Raw genomic sequence first — 23,480 nt, forward strand, 5'->3', positions numbered from 1 at the left:
AGACTATCTTTGCCCTATTACAAGAGGATAATTAAGTTACTTTCAATCATTCATTATTCATTCTTTAAACTCTTTAATGGACGAAATGCAACTTATGAATGATCACGAAACTTATTTCATCAGAGTTTCCACAGTGGAAGAAATACAATAAACTCAAGTGACTTACATAATAAATAAAAGCAGGACACCTCTGCTCCTTAATTGACATATGTGCATTTAAAACAATACCCCCAGGTGTAATATACTCTACTAGAGCAAGGTCCTATAGCAAGGCAAGCCAAGGGACTTATGATTAAGCTCCAAGTTTTACCACAGTAGTATCATTTGCTTTATATATCTCTGACATAGAGCAATGAAACTGTCTCTTTGCCTATATATCACATTTGTTGGTAGTGTATACTTTGTAAAAAGTAGAGCTTATGCAAACGGTATTAATACAGTTTGCTATGTCATATGCCGGACAAGCTTTGATGTGTAGGTTTTGATTCTTTCATAATCTGTATGTAGCACGAGTCTGGTGATAGTGTGGTCTTTTCTAGTCGTTCATGCAGCTCACAAGCCTAAAAAAAGATTGAATAAATGTAATGAATGAATGAATAAATGTAACTTACTTTATCCTCACGTGGCCGGAAAACGACAGTCGTTATAACACAGGTTTAACATCTCGTGCCAGCTTACGAGTTACCATGTATGTTATTTTGTGGATGATTATTGTGTTATAGATACTAACTACACTTTACACCAATATTCCAAAGGAATCATTTTATATATTAAACTGTATCTATAGTAGCCAAATCTGCCAAACGTTGTAAAAGCGGTTGTAATGTTTACCAATTTAGTACAAAAACTCCAGGGTATGCTGGCCTACTCTGCCACCCAGGTTTGGCGCCTATGCAGCAGAAAACAATTTAAAAAGGACACTTTACAAATTTAATGATCACTAATGCATTATCAGAACTGTCAGCCATACCAAAAAAAACACAAAGTTACAAATATTGAATTTGTAAATGGGCATGAGGTGTATAAAATAACTTTTAAAGTTGGGTTCCATAAAAAATGAAAACTTGCACAATATTAGTTCCATCACCTTTTTAAAATCTTTTTCTAGTTTAGTTTTCTCAATTTTTAGCTTTTTAACTATATCTTCATTTGCTAGTAAGCCATTTTGTTCAGATGTTGAACTGCTTTGTTTATCTTCTATAGTGGATTCTCCCGTTCCAGAGCGTGCAGGGTAGCCAGACATATTACCAGAAAATGGGCTGAAATCAAATTACAAAAAATAAATGAATCGTCAAATAGTAGAAAAAAACAGGCAACTACAAAGGTGTATACATTTGGTTTAGAATAAATGTAACTTATTGATTCTGGCATAGTAGCGCATGACAGTTGTTATAACATGGGTGTTCCGTTTCATACACTTCAAGTTACAACCTTACGTTAGGCCATCACATAGGAATAAATCAGTTACATTACACTGCTACCATTGTGGGCGTATGTGTCCTTGGGCAAGACACTTAACGGCAATTGCTCCAACCCAAGGGTCACTAATGGGTTGTCCAAATTATCAGCCATACATAAAAAAATAAAAAATCCCCAAAAAATAATCACCCACAAAGTAACATACATGGTAACTCGTAAGCTGGCACGAGGTGTTAAACCCGTGTGATAACGACTGTCGTTTTCCGGCCACGCGAGGATAAAGTAAGTTACATTCATTCATCCATTCATTATTTTATTATATTAAACATAAACCGTTGGTTAACAGTAAATTACAGTCATTAAACCAAGCAATGAAAATAAAGCTATTATTTGTCAGAAAAATAGTTGGATACTTTACCTGACTGTCATAGACACAAGACTTCTCAATGGCTGCCTTTCTTTGCTTTTTAACTGTAAGCGCAAAGTTAGAAATAATGGGCAACAATATTACATAAATAAAATGGGAATTCATAGTGAACGACTATTAGTAAAAAAAAATAATCAAGAACGTTCACCCCCAAAAAACTGTTTAAAAAGGGAAGGAAACATAGATTATATATAAAACAACTGATGGTGCGCTAAAAAGATTGATAGCATTAGATGATGTTTGAATACTTACCCCATGCAAGCGTATCTGCATTGAGTTATCCGGCCTGTCACCCAGACGCCTTAGTGCTGTTACTTTGGGTACAAACACCAAACACAGGGTGGCAGTAGTGCACAGGAGTATTGATACTGATGTAATGGCATACGAAATATCATGGTAATCTCTAAAAAATAAAAAAATGGTCTTTTTATTTAAAACGTTGCAGTGGTTACACCACTTGCAATGAAACCAAAAGACACTGGGTTTGAGTCTCGATGTTGCTACCATTGTGGCATGTGCAAAATATGTGAGCGAATCCGCTCTTGGGCAAAATATTCTACGTTGTTGCTTCAACCCACTCTGGTTACTAATGCATTGTAAAAATTGTAACCCGTAGGGTTCATAAGTTACAATCCATTGTTTATTTATTCATTAAACAGAAAGCCTATTTGGGAAAAACAAAAACAACAACATGAACAAAATAACACATACATGCCTAATAAGCATTTTTCGTATTAAGTCTTTAGTAAAAAAGATTTTATTGAATTTTCTTAAAGTTGACAAATTTCTGAACGTTTCTTTAAAAATCACCGGTCTAACTTTTCTCTCATACGGGTATTAATATATCTGTTTATACATTAAGCACAAGGAGATGCACATTAAAACCTACTTGAGAGCAAATGAAGTGGTCGGTCCAATGACACATGTAATCACCGTTATGTAAACACTCACACCAATGTACTTGCTATCATTGAGCGTAGGTAACGCAACATGTCGAGTGTTCCATGCCAAGAAAAGACCAAAAACCTGTATAAAATATCATTAATAAAAACTATGTTTGTCTCTTTGATCATGGGAGTTAAGATTTAGAAACATTTGAAACGAAAAGATGGTATGTAAACACACTTTTTCTTACACACACTTTTTCTTACGCACACTTATTCTTACGCACACTTTTCTTTCAATTAGAAGAACTTTAATATGTTTAATTAAACGTTAGTTATTTATTTTTGAGATTGTATCGCCTGTAGGGTGTAACATCCATGCTTTTTATGCATAAAATTATTTCTTTCTTTATCAAAAAGCCCTCTCTTGTTCTTCGTTATCGCAACCAAGGAAACAAAATAAATTTCATTCATTCATGCATTCACTCATATAGCGAATGTAGTAGATTATGTGGTAATGATTAGGTGCTAAGCTTAATGCTGTTACCATTATGGAGGGTGTGTCTTTGGGTAAGACTTAAAACACTAACAAATAACTTACTTTTTTCTGATAGGTGGGCAAATTTGTCAAAATTGGAAATTTGCTTACTGGGAAGTAGCAAAAGGTATGTGAATCCACCACATATAGTAAGCAATCTTATACTCATATGCATTACAGTATATTACAACAAGATAAATTTTAGTTGTCTGACACAGGTTAAAAAGTGATCATTATCATTTACATGAGATACTTAGTTTATTTTACAATTTTAGTTAAAACTTCATGATAAAATACATTCTGAAATCTTAGTTGAAAACACATATTAAAAACTATGCTGTGACTATTCCCAGGTTCCCTAACATGTTGTAGGTTCTCACACATAATAGAATATGCTGTGTTTTCACAAAAAATTTAAACCTACCAGCAGTATCCCTTTGTATGAACATACAATGGCCATCCATATAAACGTGTAGTCACTTGTGCAGAACTCATTCTGTGGAATAATCACATATTGTCCACCTTCCTTCCATATCTGGAATACATGGATTTTGTTTCTATTAGATATTTAACTTATAATAGTATATAAATGGCTCGTTTGTCCTGCTAGAGTGCTAGGTGTAGAGACCACGCTTATTTTGTTCATATTAAATGTAAATATGTTTTTAATTGTAAGCGTGTTTTAACAACTGTTGTTTTTTGGCTATATCCTGTCTTTTCGTTTAAATATTTTTAAACTTTCGCTACCATGATCGAAGAGACAAATATAGTTATTGTTATAATAATATAAGTACTCGCATTTGCAGGGCAAGTTTGAAAGTTATAATTTATAATATGGGGGGTATATTTTATACAACACATGCTAGTTTATGAGTAACACTATAGGTAAATTGTGATTTTTTGTTTCTTATAAATATTTTTTTATACAAACATTAATGGCAGTTATAATAACACAGATAGTTTCCATACACCTGATGCTTGTTTAGAAGATCTCTGTTTGTTTTAATACTTCCTCATATAGAAATTTAAACAACTAATTAATGACCAGTGGGCGACAACAAATGTAAAAGATTGTCACCTCTGATCTTACCTCATTGGTTGAATTTTTTACAACGCGCCTCATTGGATCTACTGCGAACCACGTGATCAGTATTATGACATCAACAAAGAGAAATATACTCAAGATTCCAAACAGTTTGTAATCTTTTATAACCTAAAAAAGTAACAAAGGTTTAAGCAAAAAATGATATGTTACTAAAAAAAAAAAAAAAAAAATCCAACTAATAAATTAGTCCAACCAACGAAAAATCAAAAAAAAGTTTAACAAAATGGTTCGACTAATTATTTCTGAATCGCTGTGGTTGTTTTTCAACACATTGCTATAAGTATGTACAGTTGGACTAAAGACCTTACCAAATTTAAGTTTTAATTATTAAAACAAACCCCAAAAAACATTGTCTAGATTTTAAAAACACTATTGAGTTTTTATTAACACCTGTTTACCTGCTTTTTTACTGTGACATTTGTAAAGATGGCGTGCACTCTCCACGTTTTTAGAAACATTGTTCCAAATGCCAACGTAAATGCACAAGGGGGTAAAAACTGCCGCACCTGAATAAAAATATATATAACACAAGGTTATTGATGCTGTTAGCGTATAAGATTTCATTTTATCATTTTGGACATTCACAACACGCTTTTAAAGTCATGAGGATACCTAATAAAAGTATGTAGCAGATAGGCAAATGCACTACACAAAGTAACATGCATGGTAACTCTAGCATAAGACGCAAGAAAAAGGTGTAAGAAACAAAACGACTGTTGTTGTTATAAAAACTGTTGTTTTCCGGCGACGCGAGGATAAGGTAAGTTACATTCATTCATTAACTAAATATGTATAAAGACATACCTTACAAAGAACATCAAATATATACGGAGATACTTGTTTGCTTTCAATTGCCATCAGTATCAATGAAATGTAAGCAATCACACAACCAGTTGCTATCACATTGTTAAGATTGGGGCTGGACATTTTGATGATCCTAAAATTCAAAACATCGTTAAAATTTAAGTTTGTTTAAATATTTCAGCCCTAATTAGGGTAGTGGGCTCAGGCCTAATTCCGCTAAAGGTTACCAAACATTCAAAAATTTACCAGATGTTCAAAAATTTACCAGACGTTCAAGGACACAGGGTGTATGAAAAAATAAAATATATTCCTTTAATTTTAAAACTATCATGCATTTATTATACAGTATGCAATTAAGTTTTACAGATTATGCGGCAAAAAACATACTTTTAAGCTAAATTTAACTTTTTAATAAACCTAGGCCTTTGCTTGACAATTTGGAAAAAACAATAACACCAAAAATACTTTGGTAGAGCTTGACTAAATAGGGCAGCTCAGAAGTTGTATTTTACTTTGCTGTAAGCTAAAAAAAGCTTTAGCTTAAAGCCAAAAAACACCCTTACAACTCATTATTAATTTTTCGAAATTATTTGCCTATCAAATGCAGAAGGCCAAAGTCTATCTTTTTACTAAAATAAAACACAACAGAGAATGAAAAAGCATTTTATCAAAATAATCTTAATGTAAGACAGAAAATCTTTCTATTGATTTGCATGTACGCAACAAGTGACATTCTAAATTGGTAAAATAACGATTGAGGCTTTTTTAAAAATAGCTATAATAAATGAACTAAAATTACCAGAAATGTACAAAAAAGGCATTACATAATATCTTATGAAATATAGGCATTTAACTTTAGAAATTAAAAGACAGCATTAATTTAATATTTTGGCAATATTTTTACATTTAAAAAACGACTCAAACAAATTAAAATTGAATATTTGTATTACATAGAGCAGTACCAAGCTTTGAATCTAGTATCCTTTTCATAATTTTATTTATTCAGTTGTAATGCATTGACTCTGATTTCTTTTAAGTGTTGAAACATATAAACCAAAAATACCTTATCTCTTTGTGTTTGAAGTTAAAACCGAGAAATCCGCATGCTAATGTAATCCCACCGAATGACATCAATACAACACCAGTCATGACGTAAGTTGAAAGATATCGGATTCGAAATATTGTTTCTGGTGCAGCTAAAGGTGGCCCTCTATTGCCTGTTGAATGTTTTATAGTGCTAAATCATGTTAAATGGTAATTTATTATGATATGAATGAATGAATGTAACTTACTTTACCCTCTCGTGGCCGGCAGTCGTTATCACACGGGTTAAACACCTCTTGCTTACGAGTTACCATGTATGTTACTTTGTGGGTGATAATTATTTTTTTGGAGTTTTTTTTTATGTATGGCTGATAATTTAGACAACCCATTAGTGACCACTGGGTTGGAGCAATTGCCGTTAAGTGTCTTGCCCAAGGACACATACGCCCACAATGATAGCAGCGTCGAGCCTTGAACCCATTACCTCTGGGTTACCCTACAGGCAGGCGCGCTAACCACTATACCACGACGCCGGTTCTACAAGTTAACGTGTTAACTACTGTTTTGTTCCTATAAATATGACTTCGCTTATTTTCTTCACAGTAAATGTAAATATGTTTTTATCTATAACTGTGTTTTAGCAACTGTTGTTTTGTCACTATATCCTGTCTTTTCGTTTAAAACACTTTTAAATCTTTTACAGTAATTAAAAAGACAAATAAAAAGCAGGTTTAGAATTTAGATGGAAAATTTTATATATAAGGTTTATATATATCAAACTAGGAATATTTCTCTTATTTAATCACTGATTAAAGCTGTGCTCATAGATTTGTTTGATTTTTCGGCAGAATGTTTCAAAATGGTGTACGCTAAGACAAATAATAATAACTTTATTTTTCTCTCCGATTATGGTTAGGGGTGGGTCAATTATTCATTTAACATAATGCATACCTGGCCAAACCACCTTTCTGTTGTTCAATACAAACTGTGACGTTATCATTTCATAGTTTCCAATTTTGGCGTAACTTTCGTTAATAAACTGACGAATTGTAAGAGTGCCAATTCGTTCTCCATTCTTAAAACTAACATTGCCCTGCAAATAGAATTTAGTCTTTGCTATGTGGAAATTCCTTAGCAGGTACAAGGTGGAGGAAACAGAACAATCATTTTAAAACGACGTTGCCCATTTATTCAATATTTATAAATGCTAAACTCTGAACAGTTATTGATTCTAAAAAACAATGCATTAAAATACAATTACTTTGACTTACAGAGATTCCTGAAAGTTGGACAAAATTAAACGATGATTGGAAGGTTGTACGAAAAGTTTCATTCCCTTGAGATAAGTTGTTTAAGTTCTGAATCTTATTTATTTCCCTCATCTGTCAAAAAAAAATGTTTTAATTAATATTTTATGAAGATACATCATTCATTGGTCAAAAAGCATGGCAGGTTTATTATTGATTGGAAGTTACAAGTACTTAATGCTCTATCCACATATTCTAGCAGTGGTACTGGCATTTATACAATTTAGGTTAAGTAAGTCATAAGTTTTACAAACTTAGGAATTAATTAATAAAATTTTAACATTAATTTATTGATAATAAATGCTACATTTGTCTGCTATGTGAAGCAACTATACTTATTTTCTTCCAGTTTAATGTGAATTTGTTTAAAACTGTAAGAGTGTTTTAACAACTGTTGTTTTGTCGCTATATCTTACTTTTTCAATTAAAATATTTCTAATCCTTTGCTACAGTAATCGATCGATTAGACAAATAAAGTTAATATTTATATATTTTAATGCTAGTAGTGAAAGTAATTCTTCTATGTAGAGATTTTTAACCATTACATGCATGCTTGCATAGGCCTCAAACTTTTTAAAATGCATGGGCAGAGATACAAAAATTATTTTGTTTTTATTTGGTTCGAATATTTATTAAATAATGCAATGCAGAAAATTACAGGGTGGAACTGTCTACCCCGCCACCCCAGGTTTGTGCCTGTACATGCATATATTAAAGGAAACAACAATCTTGCTTTAATGTTGACATCATTTTGGGCTTGTGTGTGTACCTTAACAAGACAGATTCTCTTTCAACCCATTAAACAAAAAGGTCGTCTTAAAATATCACGCCCCTCTCAAAAAATATCACTTACAAATTTACATATTTAAACAACTATGTACAAAAATTTATAAATAAAACAAATTTTTGTTATGTATTCTCAAATATTTGTTGTGTATTCTCAAACCTTAATATACTTTTATAAGGTTTCAGGGCCAATCTCATGCCATTGCATTATTAAAGAGGTTTACATACAATGATTATATCAATGTCAAATTACACTTTAGACAAAAGCTTTCACACCTAATTAGATTTTAATGTAGATATATAGACTTATTTTTAGTTTTTGGCTTGCTTTGAAAAACAATATTAAATTTTAAAAAGCAAACAAATAAAGAAATTTATAAAAAAAAACAACTTAAAACCATATTTTTTTTATTTAGGTAAATCCAATACCTTCTAAGTTTTGGTTCTGAACCCTAAATGACTCTTACAGACATGTAAATAACCCCTTTAAAAAACTACAAGATTTTAATTTAATGTTTTGCAGATATTTATATCATAACATTAACATTATAAATTAAAACAATTACAACAAATTTATGGGCCTCTCTGAAAGTAAATATGTGGGACCCAAATTCTAGGCACTTTTTGTGGTATAATGACAGCTCATTTTAGTATAAGTACAGTTTAAAATTGCCATTATTGTGTATTGCAATGATTTTCGCTTTCCGCATGTAATCTCAAATGTAGTACAGTTCTTTAATTTAACATTGTCTGCAGTGTAACAGCTTAACTCTTACAAAAACTCATTACAAGACATTGGTAGCAGATGTTTCAAAACGTAAGCACATATGCAGGTGCACCATTATTTGACATACAATGTTATCAATTGGTACAAACAAAAAAAAACAGCATTGGCTTATATACCAATCACAACAAAAGAACATTAAAACTGTTGTCCTTTCACGTAGTCCTAAAATTTGCCCTGAGAAATTTCCGAAATTTCAAGTTTTTTCAAAATAAAAAAAGTATATTTAAAAATGTATTTATTTATTTTTAAATGGACAGTAGTGAAATCGTTTAAAGACTTCTAAGTGCGCAACTATATGCATTGCGTTGGACGTATATTTGAATATTTTTTACTCACAAAACCACTATCGACTTTAACCCTCTCAATGGTCAATAGTATTACATCATCGGTACAAAGCAGAGGCCGCATATAAACAGTCCGTAAATAAAAGTTGAATGAATGAATGAAACTTACTTTATCCTCGCGTGGCCGGAAAACGACAGTCGTTATCACACGGGTTTAACACCTCGTGCCAGCTTACGAGTTACCTTGTATGTTACTTTGCTGATAATTTTGACAACCCATTAGTGACCACTGGGTTGGAGCAATTGTCGTTAAGTGTCTTGCCCAAGGACACATACGCCCACAATGGTAGCAGCGAAAGGCCTTGAACCCATTACCTAATGGTTAAAGGCAGGCGCGCTAACCACTACGCCACGGCGCCGGAAGTTGCATCTAATATGTTTATATACGAACTCTGGTATAAAGATTACACATAATACCTTTATCGTTTCATCCAGAGCAGTTGCCACGGACAGTACAGCATCATATGCATAAGATGTAAGCGACGACGTTACTGTGGTTCGTTCGTTACTGAAATCTTGTGTTGCGGTCTTATTCTACGAAAAAATAAGTTAGTTAGTGTTTAAACGTATAATATTTATAGTCAGAAACACCTTTTTATTTTAGTTTTACTTCCCATTTGATAGTAAACAAAGTAGTTCAAAGAATTATAAACCGTGTTTCCACGACTCACATGGATTGTTGTTAATTGTTTAACATGCGCTTAAGATATTTGTATATTATGTGCCAAAGGTGTTCCGTCATCCCCACCCTACTATATATGTATGTGTGCTGAATTTTAGCAAGAAATTAACAGATCGCCGTTACGTAAGCTTAATTACACCTCTGTATTATATTACACTCAATGTATTGAATAGGCTATGTTACCACATACCTTCATATTATTCACGCTTCGAGCGTCGACAAGGAAATGTCCTTGAATCGCACTTCTTACGTCATCCGACGAACAATTTTCAACGCTTTGTTTCCACCAATGGTCACTTACGTACCCAGTTAATATCCACACTTTTCGACTGGCTTTGAGGTTTGGGTAATGAAGGGAAATCTAAAAAGTAATCAGCTAATGAATGAATAGAACTGCTTTATTCTCGCGTCGCGGGGGCAACGGTAGTAGTTATAACACGCTGTGTTTTATTATCCTTGTGCCCACTTACGAGTCACCATGTACATGCAACGACACTCGTTATAACACGAATGTCTGTATGATACACCTCGTGCCCGTCTATGAGTTACCATATATGTATCTTTATAAACGGTAATACGTTTTATTATGGTGGACTATTCAGACAAATCGTAATTTACCTTAGGGTTGGAGCAACTGCCCAACGACACACTTACGACAAAAACGGTGAGAGCACTGAGCCTCGAACCCGTAACCTATAACTGAGCGTTTTAACCGCTGAACCACGGCGCCCAACTAAACCGCCACGGTTCTAATACCTTCAATAATAATCGGCGTGGTCATTAATATTTCAATACAACCAATAGCATGACTAATAGCTTTCAAGTCATTTTTATCACGCTTGAGAAATTTGGGCGATCGATAATTAGGACACCTTAATAGTGCCCCACACCTTTTAACATTAAAGTATCGGTAAAAAATGCGGGGCTGGCAACATTAAATTATATAGTCAATGAAACCCATATATAGTGGCGTGAAAATGGGACACGTTTTAATTACTATTTCCAGTCTCATTTGGTAGCAAACAAAGAATATCTTAAGAATAAAACCGTATCTTCATGACTTCCATAGACCGTTGGTAATCCTTTAAAACACGATCAGGATATTTTTATGTTATGTGCTAGTGGTGTCCCATCTTTCCCCACCCTACTATATATTTGTAATCGTTTTGTAAACCAAAGTTGTCGTTTCTTTACGTAATGCAAAGGTTCTGGCATATTTTTAAAACATATAGTAGGGTGGGGGAAGATGGGACACCTTTAGCACATAATATCTAAGTATCCTGATTGTGTTTAAAACAACTAACGGTGGTCTATGGAAGACGTGAGGATATAGTTTTATAATGCTTTGAATGTTCTTCGTTTACTATTAAATGGGACGAGAAAATAGAGCTAAAAAGTGTCCCATCTTCCCCCACCCTACTGTACAATAAGTTTTGTATGGAGCAACAACTTTGCAATGCTTAACAATTCACAAATATATTAGGACAGAAAGTAAGAAGTTTTGCAAAGCAACCGAAACTCCAAACTGCTTGCATAAATAAATTTAGTCGTGTTAATACTGTTGATATTGCCCCGCCACGAGAAGATAATGAGTTACGTTTATTTATTCAATGAATTTTCTATTGTTTACCTGGCAAAACATGTCAAACGCATCTTTGCTTGCCCCGAGGAATATCTTCACGTTGTTTCTTGTCTCCTGTTCAAATAAATATTCACATAATTAGATTTTTTATACCAAGTATTGGTACATATGTCAATGAATTGTTGTGTAGATAGATTAATGATAGATAAATAAAGCATGAAAGTGTGGCAGGTTTAGAGACAGGCATCATTACAGTCAACTTTTTTCGTATGGGCCGTTACTTTACGAATGCCGACTCTTTTTGCAGGCCGTGTCTTAACGAATGCCGACTCTTTTTGCAGGCCTTGTCTTAACGAATGCCGACTCTTTTTGCAGGCCGTGTCTATATCCCATTTGGTAGTACACAAAGAACATTCAAAGAATTGTAAAATTGTTATCTTCACGACTCCGGTAGACCGTTGTTAATTGTGTAAAACACGATCAGAATATTTAGACAATACGTGCTAACGGGGTCCCATCTTACCATACAGAACTATATAACCGCTTAACAGAAAACAAATTATTGCCAGTTAAAAATGAATTATAGAATTTATTTTTTTCAATCTGCCTCAAGGGGCAAAATAACTGCAGAAGAGATAAGAAATGCTATTAAACACCACGATAAGTTAACTATACAAGGAGCTATACGTAATTATGCTTAAATTATGCATAGGTTCGGCTCCACAACCGGAACACCGCAACACGGATGTTTGTTTTGTCTTAATTAAATAATTTGAACCGCGCACTGAGTCTTAGGGTGGGGAGACGGGACACCTTAAGCATAATATCCAAATTTCCCGATCATGTTTTAAACAATTACCTACGGTTTCTGGGAGTCGTGAGGATACAGCTTTATAATTCTTTAAATGTTCTTTGTTCACTACCAAATGAGACAAGGAAAAAAGAAAGAAAAGGTGTCCCATATTACCCCACCCTACTATATATTCTAAACCGCACAACTTTTTTCGCTTGTGTGTCATGCATATAGCCATACTGACGTATACAATAGGTTAGTACCTTTAACTGTCTTACATTCATTTAATTTTTCCAAAGCGTATGTCTGTTAAACCAATAGACTGTTATATTACACAATTGGAGTGTCTATTTAATTATAACTGAAACGATAATTTAACTGATTTTTGCGCTTTTAATCAATTCTTTTTAATATGATTTCATAAAAGTCACAATATATTAGTACAATGTGTACGAACAGCATATTCGATCTGTCGATTTTGTTGCGTGGAAATTTTGATTGATGGAATGTAAATAATTTATTTTCGTATTGACATAAGTCTTAGTGTAGCAGATACGCTCGTCTAAATCCGTTAGGTGAATTAGACTTGGTACAACTAGAGATATCTCTATCAAAGTAGGCCGTGTACATCGCATAACTTGTATTTTAGACAATGTATTATTTATCAATGGCTAAAGCACAGAGTCCGTATATAAACATGAGTTATTTCATGTCGCCCATAGAAATCACATAGCACACAGCAAATGGGGCTAAATTGATCATAGACATAATATAAATATGAACGTATATAGCTAAGTCTAATATATTTTATGTTTTTAATACAAATACAGGATGCAGATTGAAGAAAATCAAATTTTCAAGTAGATGTGTAGATTTATTAAAGCCCAAAAGTGACTTGAAGTTTTTGAGTTTTATAAATAAACTGCGACTTAGCAGAAAAATCTGTTTAAAAATTCCCGTTGCTAGGGTAAACAATCGGCGAAATTAGCCCCATTTGGTTGCCCTGTAAGATTTCTATGGTGATGAAATAACTCATGTTTATATATGGACTCTGCTAAAGCATATTGGTGTAGTTTAGTGATATGGAGTAAGACGGAACATGTTTTCATTCTCATTAATCGTACCACTTAGTAGTAAACAAAATCATATTTACAGTTATGAAACCGTATAGTTTGGTGACTTTTAAATAGTTCTGTTAATTGCTCAAAACACGATCAGGAAATATGGGAGTATAGGTTAACAATATCCCATCTTACCCCACATAACTATAAATAGTGGGGTGGGGAAGATGGGACACCGTTAGCACAAAATATATAAATATCCTGATCGTGTTTTAAACAATTAACAACGGTCTATGAAAGTCGCGAGGACAAGGTTTTATAACTCTTTAAATGTTCTTTGTTTACTACCAAAATGCACGAGAAAATAAGATAAAAAGGTGTCCCATCTCCCCCCATCCTACTATACTTATTATAGCAATAATACTTATACCAATTTCCACAGAAAAGTAACATACGTGTTTATGTTTTGATCATATATTAGAAACCGCGGTGTCTGCCAGGATTTTGCTTTATCCAGAATCAATACATGAAGATATTAAAAGCTTATCCCTATATACCCTTTATATAGTTTAATCGTCTCTCGTACGCAATATAGCAGCATAAACAAAATTAACAGAAAAAAATCACATAATCGTAAGTCTAGTCCTGAATTTGACATATTTACCGATATTATTATCAGTATTTTAATCAAATATAACTACGATGAGTACATTACTTGTCCGTATACTATTAGTTAGATTCGATTTATATTTACTGTGTATTTATCCTTTATCCATAGCAGGTTTATTTACTGCCGTCTATACTGCTAATTAAAAAAGTCTCATTGTTATCGTATTTGACGAAATACCCTAAGTTTCATGTTATATAAAGTTACCCAGTTTGTTTTTTATATCAGACAAGTTTTCATATATAGTCGGGCGGGGTAAGATAGGACATGTTTTCATTCCCTTTTTTGTCCTATTTGGTGGTGAACAAAGAACATTTAAGGAATCATAAAACTGTATCCTTACGACTCCTATAGACTGTTGTTAATTGTTTATAACACGATCAGGATGTTTGGATATTATATGCCAAAGGTGTCCCGTCTTCCCCCAACTTACTATATATATATATACCTTCACAAAAAAAACAGGCATAATATCAATACAACAATGTATTGCTCACATTTAGACGGTCAAGGCCGTTTCCCTTTAAAACACCAGCATTGTATGGGTGATATGGTGTTGAGGTACCGATTGAAATCCCTGTGCTCGCCACCACCTCAAGAAAACTATTGAAGTTCTGTTAGATAAGGTGAAGATATAAAAATCCGATTTATAATGAGCACGTAAAAAGATAAATTATGATATTTTATATATGTTTATATGTTGCTTCTGTCGGGCATATAGTAGGGTGGGGAAAGATAGGACAACTTTTCATTCTATTTTATTGCCCTATTTGATAGTAGCCAAGAAAAAATTAAAGATTTTAAAACTGTATCTTCACAGCTCTATTGTTAATTGTTTAAAACACAATCAGGATACTTAGATATTATATGCTAAAGGTGTCCCATCTTCCCCCACAGTATATTAAAAGACTGAAAGAGATCTTCTGGCATATTTTTATTCATTCTTTTTTAATAAAGATGGACAAATCTAAAAATTAAGGATGGTATAATAGACCTGTTTATACAAATACCTCGAATCCGCTTGGTGAATTGGAGTGTATAACGTCCACCACGGACCAATTATAATGTTGCAGTACTGACACAACAGCAATGAACTGGGCCCTTAGGCTTGGTATAGTACGAGTGAATGTAGGGTACAGGTCACGGTTAGACAATGCAACGTCATTGACACTAAACGACATCTAAAAAATATGATACCCCTTATAAGAATAATCGATTTTGAAAACTAATCAAAACGATAGAATGGTCTTTAAGTTCATTCGTGTATCATTTATGTGAGTATCGTATGACCATAGGTTGCCGGGTTAAAGGCTTAATACTGTCAACGTTGTGGGCGTGCGTGTGTCCTTTGACAAGGCTTTTAACAGAACTTGCCAATATAGCTCAGTTACGTGGTATCTTATGGGTAGTCCAAATGTTCAAAAAAGCGTGCCTAAATCAGCAATATGTTGTATATATTTATATTATCGGTATAGGGAATTGCCAACAGTCGTTCGTACCAACAATAACAACGCAGTAGACGCATGCTTGTATATTTTGGTATACCCTGCCATGCATTTCCAAACCTCCAAATTTGAGGAGGTTGTATGGTTAATAAGTTATATGTGTTACAGCATTTTTAAATTGTTAGTTAACGTGCGTAAAGCTACAAAAAATGTATATAGTACTGTGGGGTAAGATGGGTACCGTTAGCACAAAATACACCATATTTATAGTCGTGTATCGTCCCATTTAAAAAAATTATAGAATTATATACCCGTATTACCACGACTTTAAATCAGTGCTGTTAATTGTTCAAAACACAGTAAAGAAATGTGAAATATTATGCGTTAACGGTATCCCATCTTATTCCGAAGAACTGTATTTTGAAACTGACAATAGTAAAACATGAAATAATAAAACACCTGGATTAAATTCCACCAGCGTGCCGTTTGTGCAAGAGCCCTAGTCACGTGGTTACAGGACGGACCAATCATCGCCAAGGTCTCTGGACGACGCTTCATTTGTGTGAAAAGGCTACGAATGCCGCTTGCCGTATTACACTAAAAGTGTAACAGTTATTCTCATATTTAAATCACTCTATTTATCAAAGATGAATATTTTTAACGTAAATAACATAATAGTGGTAATATTAATAACACTATTTTTCTCTTTGATTACGGTAGCAAAGATTTCTGGCAAAGATTTGTCCGGCGCTATGGTATAGTGGTTAGCGCGCCTGCCTGTAAGCCAGAGGTGATGGGTTAAAGGCTCGACGTTGCTACCATTATGGGCGTATGTGTTCTTGGGCAAGACACTTCACGGCAATTGCTCCAACCCAGTGGTCACTAATGGGTCACTAATGGGTTATCCAAATTATCAGCCATAAATTAAAAGAAATAAAAAAATCCAAAAAAAACTAAGACAAACGAGCCATTTATGTTTAATTATTATTAAGTTAAACTTCTAATAAAAATAAAAGCGTGCGAAAAGAATACACACATTTTGATGTGTACTTTAGACTTGTTTTATTCCTACCAATTTAAACTTTATTAAAGGAGATTTATAATTGAATAGAATGAATTAAGTACCAGATTTAAAGTTTAAACGAAAAAAGTTTTCAATTATATTTGTTTTACTCTCTAAAGAAGATAGTGTGGGGGTAAGATGAATCCCGTTAGAAAAGAATTTTCCATATTCTGTAATCTCATTTTAACATTAACAACGCTTTTTTATACGAGTGGTGAGGATACGGTTACATAATGCTATAATTTTTGTGTTTGTTTATTACCAAATGGGACAAAAACATAGAATTAAAACGTATAGACCATCCGCCGCCTACCTACTATAGTAGGGTGGGGGAAGATGAGACACATTTTCAATCTATTTGTTCGTCCCATTTGGTAGTAAACAAAGAACATTCAAAGAGTAAAACCGTTATCACTTGTTCGTATACTGTTAGTTCGACTCGATTTATATTTACTGCGTATTTAGTCTTTATCCTTACCGTGTTTAATTACTGCCGTCTATACTGCTAATTAAAAAAGTCTCACCGTTATCGTATTTGACGAAATAACCTAAGTTTCATGTTATATAAAGTTACCACGTTTGTTTTTTACATCAGACAAGTTTTTAAATATAGTCGGGCGGGATAAGATAGGACATGTTTTCATTCCCTTTTTTGTCCTATTTGGTTTGGGTGAACAAAGAACATTTAAGGAATCATAAAACTGTATCCTTACGACTCCCATAGACCGTTGTTAATTGTTTAAAACACGATCAGGATGTTTGGATATTATATGCTAAAGGTGTCCCATCTTACCCCACAGTACAACAACAAAACATTGTCGGTGCTTCTGACCAGATCATTAAAACAAATAAACAAAATAAGCTACACGCCAGTAGACAATTAATCGACGAAAAATACCTTGAAATTCCTATGCTGCACTATAGGATATTATGCCGTGCCAATTATTACCAGTTCATAGATCAATACAGCAGTGTTAATTTATCGACCTGTTCCCAATAGGCAGTTTTTAGCGCGTGTCTCTTCCGGCGTATATAAATATTAATTGCGTGATATGTCACTATTTTTTCACAGTTGACCTAACGTAACCCGTAATTTTCTTTTTTGCATGCCCGGATGGTTACGAAATATATTTTAAGAAAAAGTTTTAAGTAAAACATAGTACTGTGGGGTAAGATGGGATACTGTTAGCAATTAATCTCATATTCCTAATCGTGTTTTAAACAAATACCAAAGCTCTTTTAGTGTCCCACAATTTACATTTCGGTAAATAGTAATATAGGACAGAAAAAAAGTGGTCACTAATGGTTTGTCCAAATTATCAGCCATACATACAAAAGAAAAAATATATACACACAAAGTACCATACATGGTAACTCATAAGATGACACGAAGTGTATGAAACAGAACACCTGTAATATAACGGCTGTCATTTTCCGGCTACGCGAGGATAAAGTAAGTTATATTAATTCATTCATTCTTCCATAAGCGAAAGAAGCTCTTTTTCTGCATAATTCGATTCGTTGGAACTAAACACAATGCGTGTTTAACATCTTATATATATATACTTATACTCTAATGGTTTACTATTAGTAACGTTTCGGGCACTCATGCAATACGGAAATAGCTCTTTTATCTGAACAATTAATAAAAATAAAGCGGTTTACTACGATTGCCATGAAAGCGAATTGCCGACCGTTGTTTTCAATCAATTCTTAAAGCAGTTTGACATTTATGCTTGTTGATTTAAACTTATAAATTCGGAACAATGAACTGAAATTTTGTTGTTGGTTGTTTGCTTTTCGGTGTTTAAATAAAATAATCTTATTTACTGTTTTGAAAGGATAAATAAAAAGGATTTTGTGTAAAGAAATACTTAAACCAATTTTTCGCATTTTGTAAGCTTGTTGTGGATTTTGTTAATATTTCTAACATAATAAATGCCCTTTTGCCACATTAGAATGTAACTTGCTTTATGTCGCGTGAAACGCAACGACAGTCGTTATAACACAGGTGTTCTGTTTATTACACCTTGTGCTCGCTTACGTGTTACCATGTATGTTATTTTGTGGGTGAATATTTTTATTTTTTTATTTGTAGTGTAAGGCAGACAATTAAGACAACCTGTAACGGAAATCTGGATTGAAACAAAATTGTCGTGTCTTTCTCAAGAACACATATGCTCACATTTGCAGCAGTAAATGTGTCCTTGGTCAAGACACTTGAAGGCAATTGCTCTAACCAGTGGTCACTAATGAGTTGTCCAAATCAGCCATATACATAAAAAAAACGAAAAATCCCCGCCTAATATAATCACCCACAAAGTGACATACCTGCGGTAACTCGTACGCTGGCACGAGGTGTATGAAACAGAACACCTGTGTAGTAACGACTCTCGTTTTCCGGCTACGCGAGAATAAAGTAAATACATTCATTCAAATAAAAGTCTTGAGCTAAAAAGAGACAGGCGCGCCAACCAATATACTACGGCTCAGGTCAATTTTAGTATTTTTACCATACCTCTATAGTAGGCCGTGATTTTTATCCATTTTTAAATTGCGATATCGTTTCCGCACTATACTGTACATCTATATACTCACGGGTGTATGGACGGCTTCCAAGCAGAAGTCGTAATCTTCCAGTAGGTTTACATCGCTGTTAACATCGGTGTAAGAACGAATTATCCCATTCCAAATCGACATTAAACTGTCTTCACCCAAATCGTAGTTTTGGTCGAAATTTTCTTTCGAAGTATTGGTCTGTCAAAATACAGTTTTGTAATAGTATATTACTGTGGGGTAAAATGGGATTTTTTTAGCACCTAAATCCCATATTTCCTAATCATGCTTTAAACAATTTATACCTTTTTTTAAAGTCGTGAGGTTACGAGTATTGAATGGAACAATATAGAGATAACATGTCCCATCTTACCCCACACAACCAAGATGAATGGTTATGCTGAATACATATCATATAGTATTACATTGCTGGTTGCGTTATTAGTTTGCTTTAGGTAATAAAGTAAACACTTTGAATCGATATATACGTGGTAATACAAATACATAGGTTGGTAATAACCAACGTGTGTATATATGTGGTTTAATACATCTCGTATATCTGTATCCATTTGTGTGCGTGTATCTGTTGTTATAAAAAGATTAATAATTTAACAGAACAGGTTCTCTTACATTGCTGTAACTCCATTCCGAGGGAAAGGGCAGAAATACTGCAACCCAGAGCGATTTCTTTGGCGTTATCTGATCTACATTGTCTCCTCTCATAGGTTGTGGGTGATATTCGATCTGAGTACCCTTGAGTCTGTTATTTTTGCAAAAAATCCGCGTCTGTGGTTCTGAGGGCGTAGGTGGAAAAAATGTGATTTGTCTTTTCCTAGCGCTGTGCCGGCGCGTCCTTTTGGGAGGGCTTTCTATGGTCGATGTTTTGTATTGATGCCTTCGTAACACTTTAGGACTTGCTTCAGTGAGCCTTGTCTTTTGTTTAATTAGCAGCGACGTACCAATAGCGACGCCGTTGAAGTGTATGCCTTGTCGCGTAGTATTAGCCGAAGCAGTTTGAAGCGTGAATTTTGGTTTGGGCGCTGAAACCACAGCTCCATCGGCTTTAAAATTTAATGTACGTCGATCAGAATGCGCCGGTAAGGTTTCTGAATCGGCACTCAATAGTTTATAGTCTTCATTATGCGGAAAAGCGGTTCGAAAAATGCTCAAAAGAATCACCAGTTTTTTACAAAAGAATTTAACCATTTTTACAGAATAAACATTGTCTGAAAATAAAACGTAAAACTAAGAGAATTTTAAATTGCACATTAGTAAAATAAATTCAATATAAAAACAAAATCATAAAATATAGAAATATAGAAATTAGGTGCAAACAAAATTCAATCTTACCCCACAGTACTACACAATGCCGACAAAATTATGGAGCCACCGCTAACGGGAAATAAAATTAATTCTATTTGGGTTATATCATCTAAATTCTTTCGGTTACGAAATGTCTTCTTCTTGCTTCAAATTGACATAAATCCAATACATTGTCTAGACTATGCCAATCTGACATGCCCGTATGCATTTACTTTGCCCTGAACTAGGCCGAGTAATAATCTCAAGAAAACAAACCCGTTTCCGACAGCTTGGGAATATAATATACATAATTCATGCGCGCCTTATACTGAGATCAAATGAGAATTAGTTAAAAGCAGCCATTTCCAAAACCTCATACTTTCGAAAAGAATATATAGCACTGTGGGGTAAGATGGGATAGCGTTTGCCCCTAATTCCCAAATTTCCTAAACGTGTTTTAACATTTAACAACGCTCTTTTAGAGTCGTTAAGTTACAGTCATATAATTTAGTAAATATACTTTGTTCACTACCAAATGAGACAGGAGAAAAATTTCCCATCTCACCCCACCCGCCTACTATATCTTTCGCTATAAGTACAATCTACTGGAATCTAGGTTATAATTTTGTATTTTAAATTTTGTAAATTTTTGGGGTATTAATAAAGACTATACCGGTGCTAATGTTTAAAATAAATCGATTATACATTTAATTCACGTCTTAGTTACATGACGGGATAAATAATGTATTGATATTCTAAGTTTGAACTGGTTTTTCTATTCTCTCCTCTGTAATGCTGTAGCAGTGTGGGGTAAAATGGGACACCGTTAACACGTAATATACAAATATCCTGATAGTGTTTTAAACAATAAACAACGGTATCATGTTTTTTTGTTTACCAATTGGGACAAGAAATAGAATAAAAATGTGTCCCATCTTCCCCCATCCTACTCTTATTTTATTTTGCCTCGTTCTGTTATTCGTATTTAATATTTATCTTATTTTTCTCTATATGTTCTTTAACGCTAGTTTAGCGTAAACTTAAACACTGTCTCCTGCCTTTTATTATCTAAAACCTTTTTGCAACAGTTTAAGTTTAATATGCAAAAATTTCTTTTGTATATAAACAGTACCCAAAATATACTGTTAAAAACCAAATGTAATTGCTATTCTGCTTACATGTACAGCAATTGGCGAGCAATGTTTCGTTTGCTTTTACCGAAATTAAATTTCAACTATGCTAGAAGACAACGGCAAGGATTGTGACGTCATAATCAATATTTTAGTTCCTAGATTTAAAGAACAACAAAAAAGAGATACGTGCACTTTGAAATGCGCTTCTGGAAACGCGCCTTTACGTAAATAAGAGATAAGATAAAACGGCGACAAAGACGTCAACCCACAAATGTACATTGACAATGTTAAACATTGTCTTCATTACGAAGTATTACGTTCTGTGTATTTAACTTTTACTATAAATATGCATACCGTACTGTGGGGTAAGATGGTTCTTGCTGGCACATATATTATCTAATATTTCGATATCGTATTATTTACAAATAACAATGCTGTTTAACAGGGTGGTTGGGACGCGTTAAAATAACGCTGCAAATATTCTTTGTTTACTAACAAGTTTGACAATAAGAGTAAATAACATGGACCATCTTACCTCAACCTACTATACAGTAGGGTGGGGGGAGATGAGACACCTTTGGCACATAATATCCAAATTTCCTGATCGTGTTTTAAACAATTAACAACGGTCTATGTGAGTCGTGAAGATACGGTTTAATAATTCTTTGAATGTTCTTTGTTAACTACCAAATAGGACGAGAAAATAGAACGAAAAGACGTCCCGTATTTCCCAACCCTATATACTATATGCGACTCAAATAGCTTATGTATTTGACATATTTGTGACTACAAACAATCACTGTTGCATAGTATAAGGTAGGGGAAGACGGGACAACTTTTTATTCTATTTCCTCGTTCCATTTGATAGTAAACAAAGAACATTCATAGAATTATAAAATCGTATCCTCACGACTCCCATAGACTGTTGTTAATTGTTTAAAACACGATCAAGATGTTTGTATATTATGTGCTAAAAGCTGTCCTATCTTACCCGACAGAACTATACAAACAGTACACCTTTATGCCGGTAAATATAATAAGTTCCCACAACAAGACTAAACAAATAGCAATAATCCATAAAACAAAATTAATACTAAAACATTACATTTTTAAAATGCTGATGTAGTAACCTGACTGTTGTTCTGCAAACCATATAACTCATATACACCGTATACACATATTAGATACAGCTAAAACTAAACGGGCTGCTGTTAGGTACTGGAATTTAAAAATAAATCAAACGAAACCACTTTTTTGCATCTAAGTTGTTTAAATTAAGACAGATAACCTGAACCTTTACACGAAACTTTCTTTTAAGGCTGCGTGTTGCAAAAACTGCTGAAAACTCGCTGTGTGGTTACGTTTCGGCGCATAGCACGCAACAGTAATTTATTCTCATCACGGATGGTCCTTTGTCGCATCCGATCTTAGCGCAACGGTAATCTTGTGTCAATTGGCCGAGACAGATTTGACCTATTGATGGCTTGCAATTAATTCCCTAAGCGGGAGACGCTAAGAAACGTCGGGCGGTGTACATAAACAAATTAATCGGATCCTGCCGGGAATTGCTTTTTTTACGATTCGATCCGCATTATCTAATTCCATGGCATTTCATTCTGGAAAACATGTCTGCCAAGTGGGTCAAAAGATTTCTTAATCTAGTACAACGCATTTGTTTCCTTGTAAAATGAGCGCACGGCTAAAGAATGATTGGACCAAACAATTGGTAGTATGGTACTGTGGGGTAAGAT

At 33.9% G+C, this 23,480-nt stretch overlaps 2 protein-coding genes across 3 annotated transcripts in view; one reads left to right on the plus strand and one right to left on the minus strand.

Annotated features, from left to right (window-relative positions):
* Positions 1-23,480, plus strand: part of LOC149734623 (7SK snRNA methylphosphate capping enzyme-like) — a 113,952-nt gene that overhangs the window by 6,250 nt on the left and 84,222 nt on the right. The window lies entirely within an intron of this gene.
* LOC149734624 (gamma-aminobutyric acid type B receptor subunit 2-like) lies at positions 54-20,541 on the minus strand. Of its 2 annotated transcripts, XM_089879862.1 has the most exons (20): positions 19,925-20,541; positions 19,337-19,495; positions 16,135-16,272; positions 15,241-15,411; positions 14,728-14,844; positions 11,758-11,823; positions 10,318-10,488; positions 9,863-9,979; positions 7,493-7,603; positions 7,173-7,314; positions 6,241-6,394; positions 5,178-5,310; positions 4,772-4,879; positions 4,359-4,481; positions 3,693-3,803; positions 2,736-2,872; positions 2,099-2,249; positions 1,838-1,890; positions 1,088-1,259; positions 54-560 (listed from the first exon to the last, which is right to left on the minus strand). In XM_089879862.1, the coding sequence occupies exons 1-20, from the start codon at positions 20,498-20,500 to the stop codon at positions 450-452; spliced, it is 3,021 nt and encodes a 1,006-aa protein (XP_089735988.1). In that variant the 5' UTR covers positions 20,501-20,541; the 3' UTR covers positions 54-449. The 2 variants fall into 2 exon arrangements, with proteins under 2 accessions (XP_089735988.1, XP_089735989.1); XM_089879863.1 differs by lacking the exon at positions 16,135-16,272.

The sequence above is a fragment of the Ciona robusta genome, chromosome 6 (genome assembly GCF_009617815.1).
Source record: "Ciona robusta chromosome 6, ASM961781v2".
Taxonomy (NCBI): Eukaryota; Metazoa; Chordata; class Ascidiacea; order Phlebobranchia; family Cionidae; genus Ciona; species Ciona robusta.

Coding starts and splice junctions, on each gene's coding strand:
- LOC149734624 (XM_089879862.1), bottom strand. CDS start 20,500: ATGGTTAAATTCTTTTGTAAAAAACTGGTGATTCTTTTGAGCATTTTT. Junction 4,482..4,771: donor ATGTCACAGTAAAAAAGCAG/GTAAACAGGTGT, acceptor TTACTTTTTTAG/GTTATAAAAGATTACAAACT. Junction 3,804..4,358: donor TAAAAAATTCAACCAATGAG/GTAAGATCAGAG, acceptor CATGTATTCCAG/ATATGGAAGGAAGGTGGACA.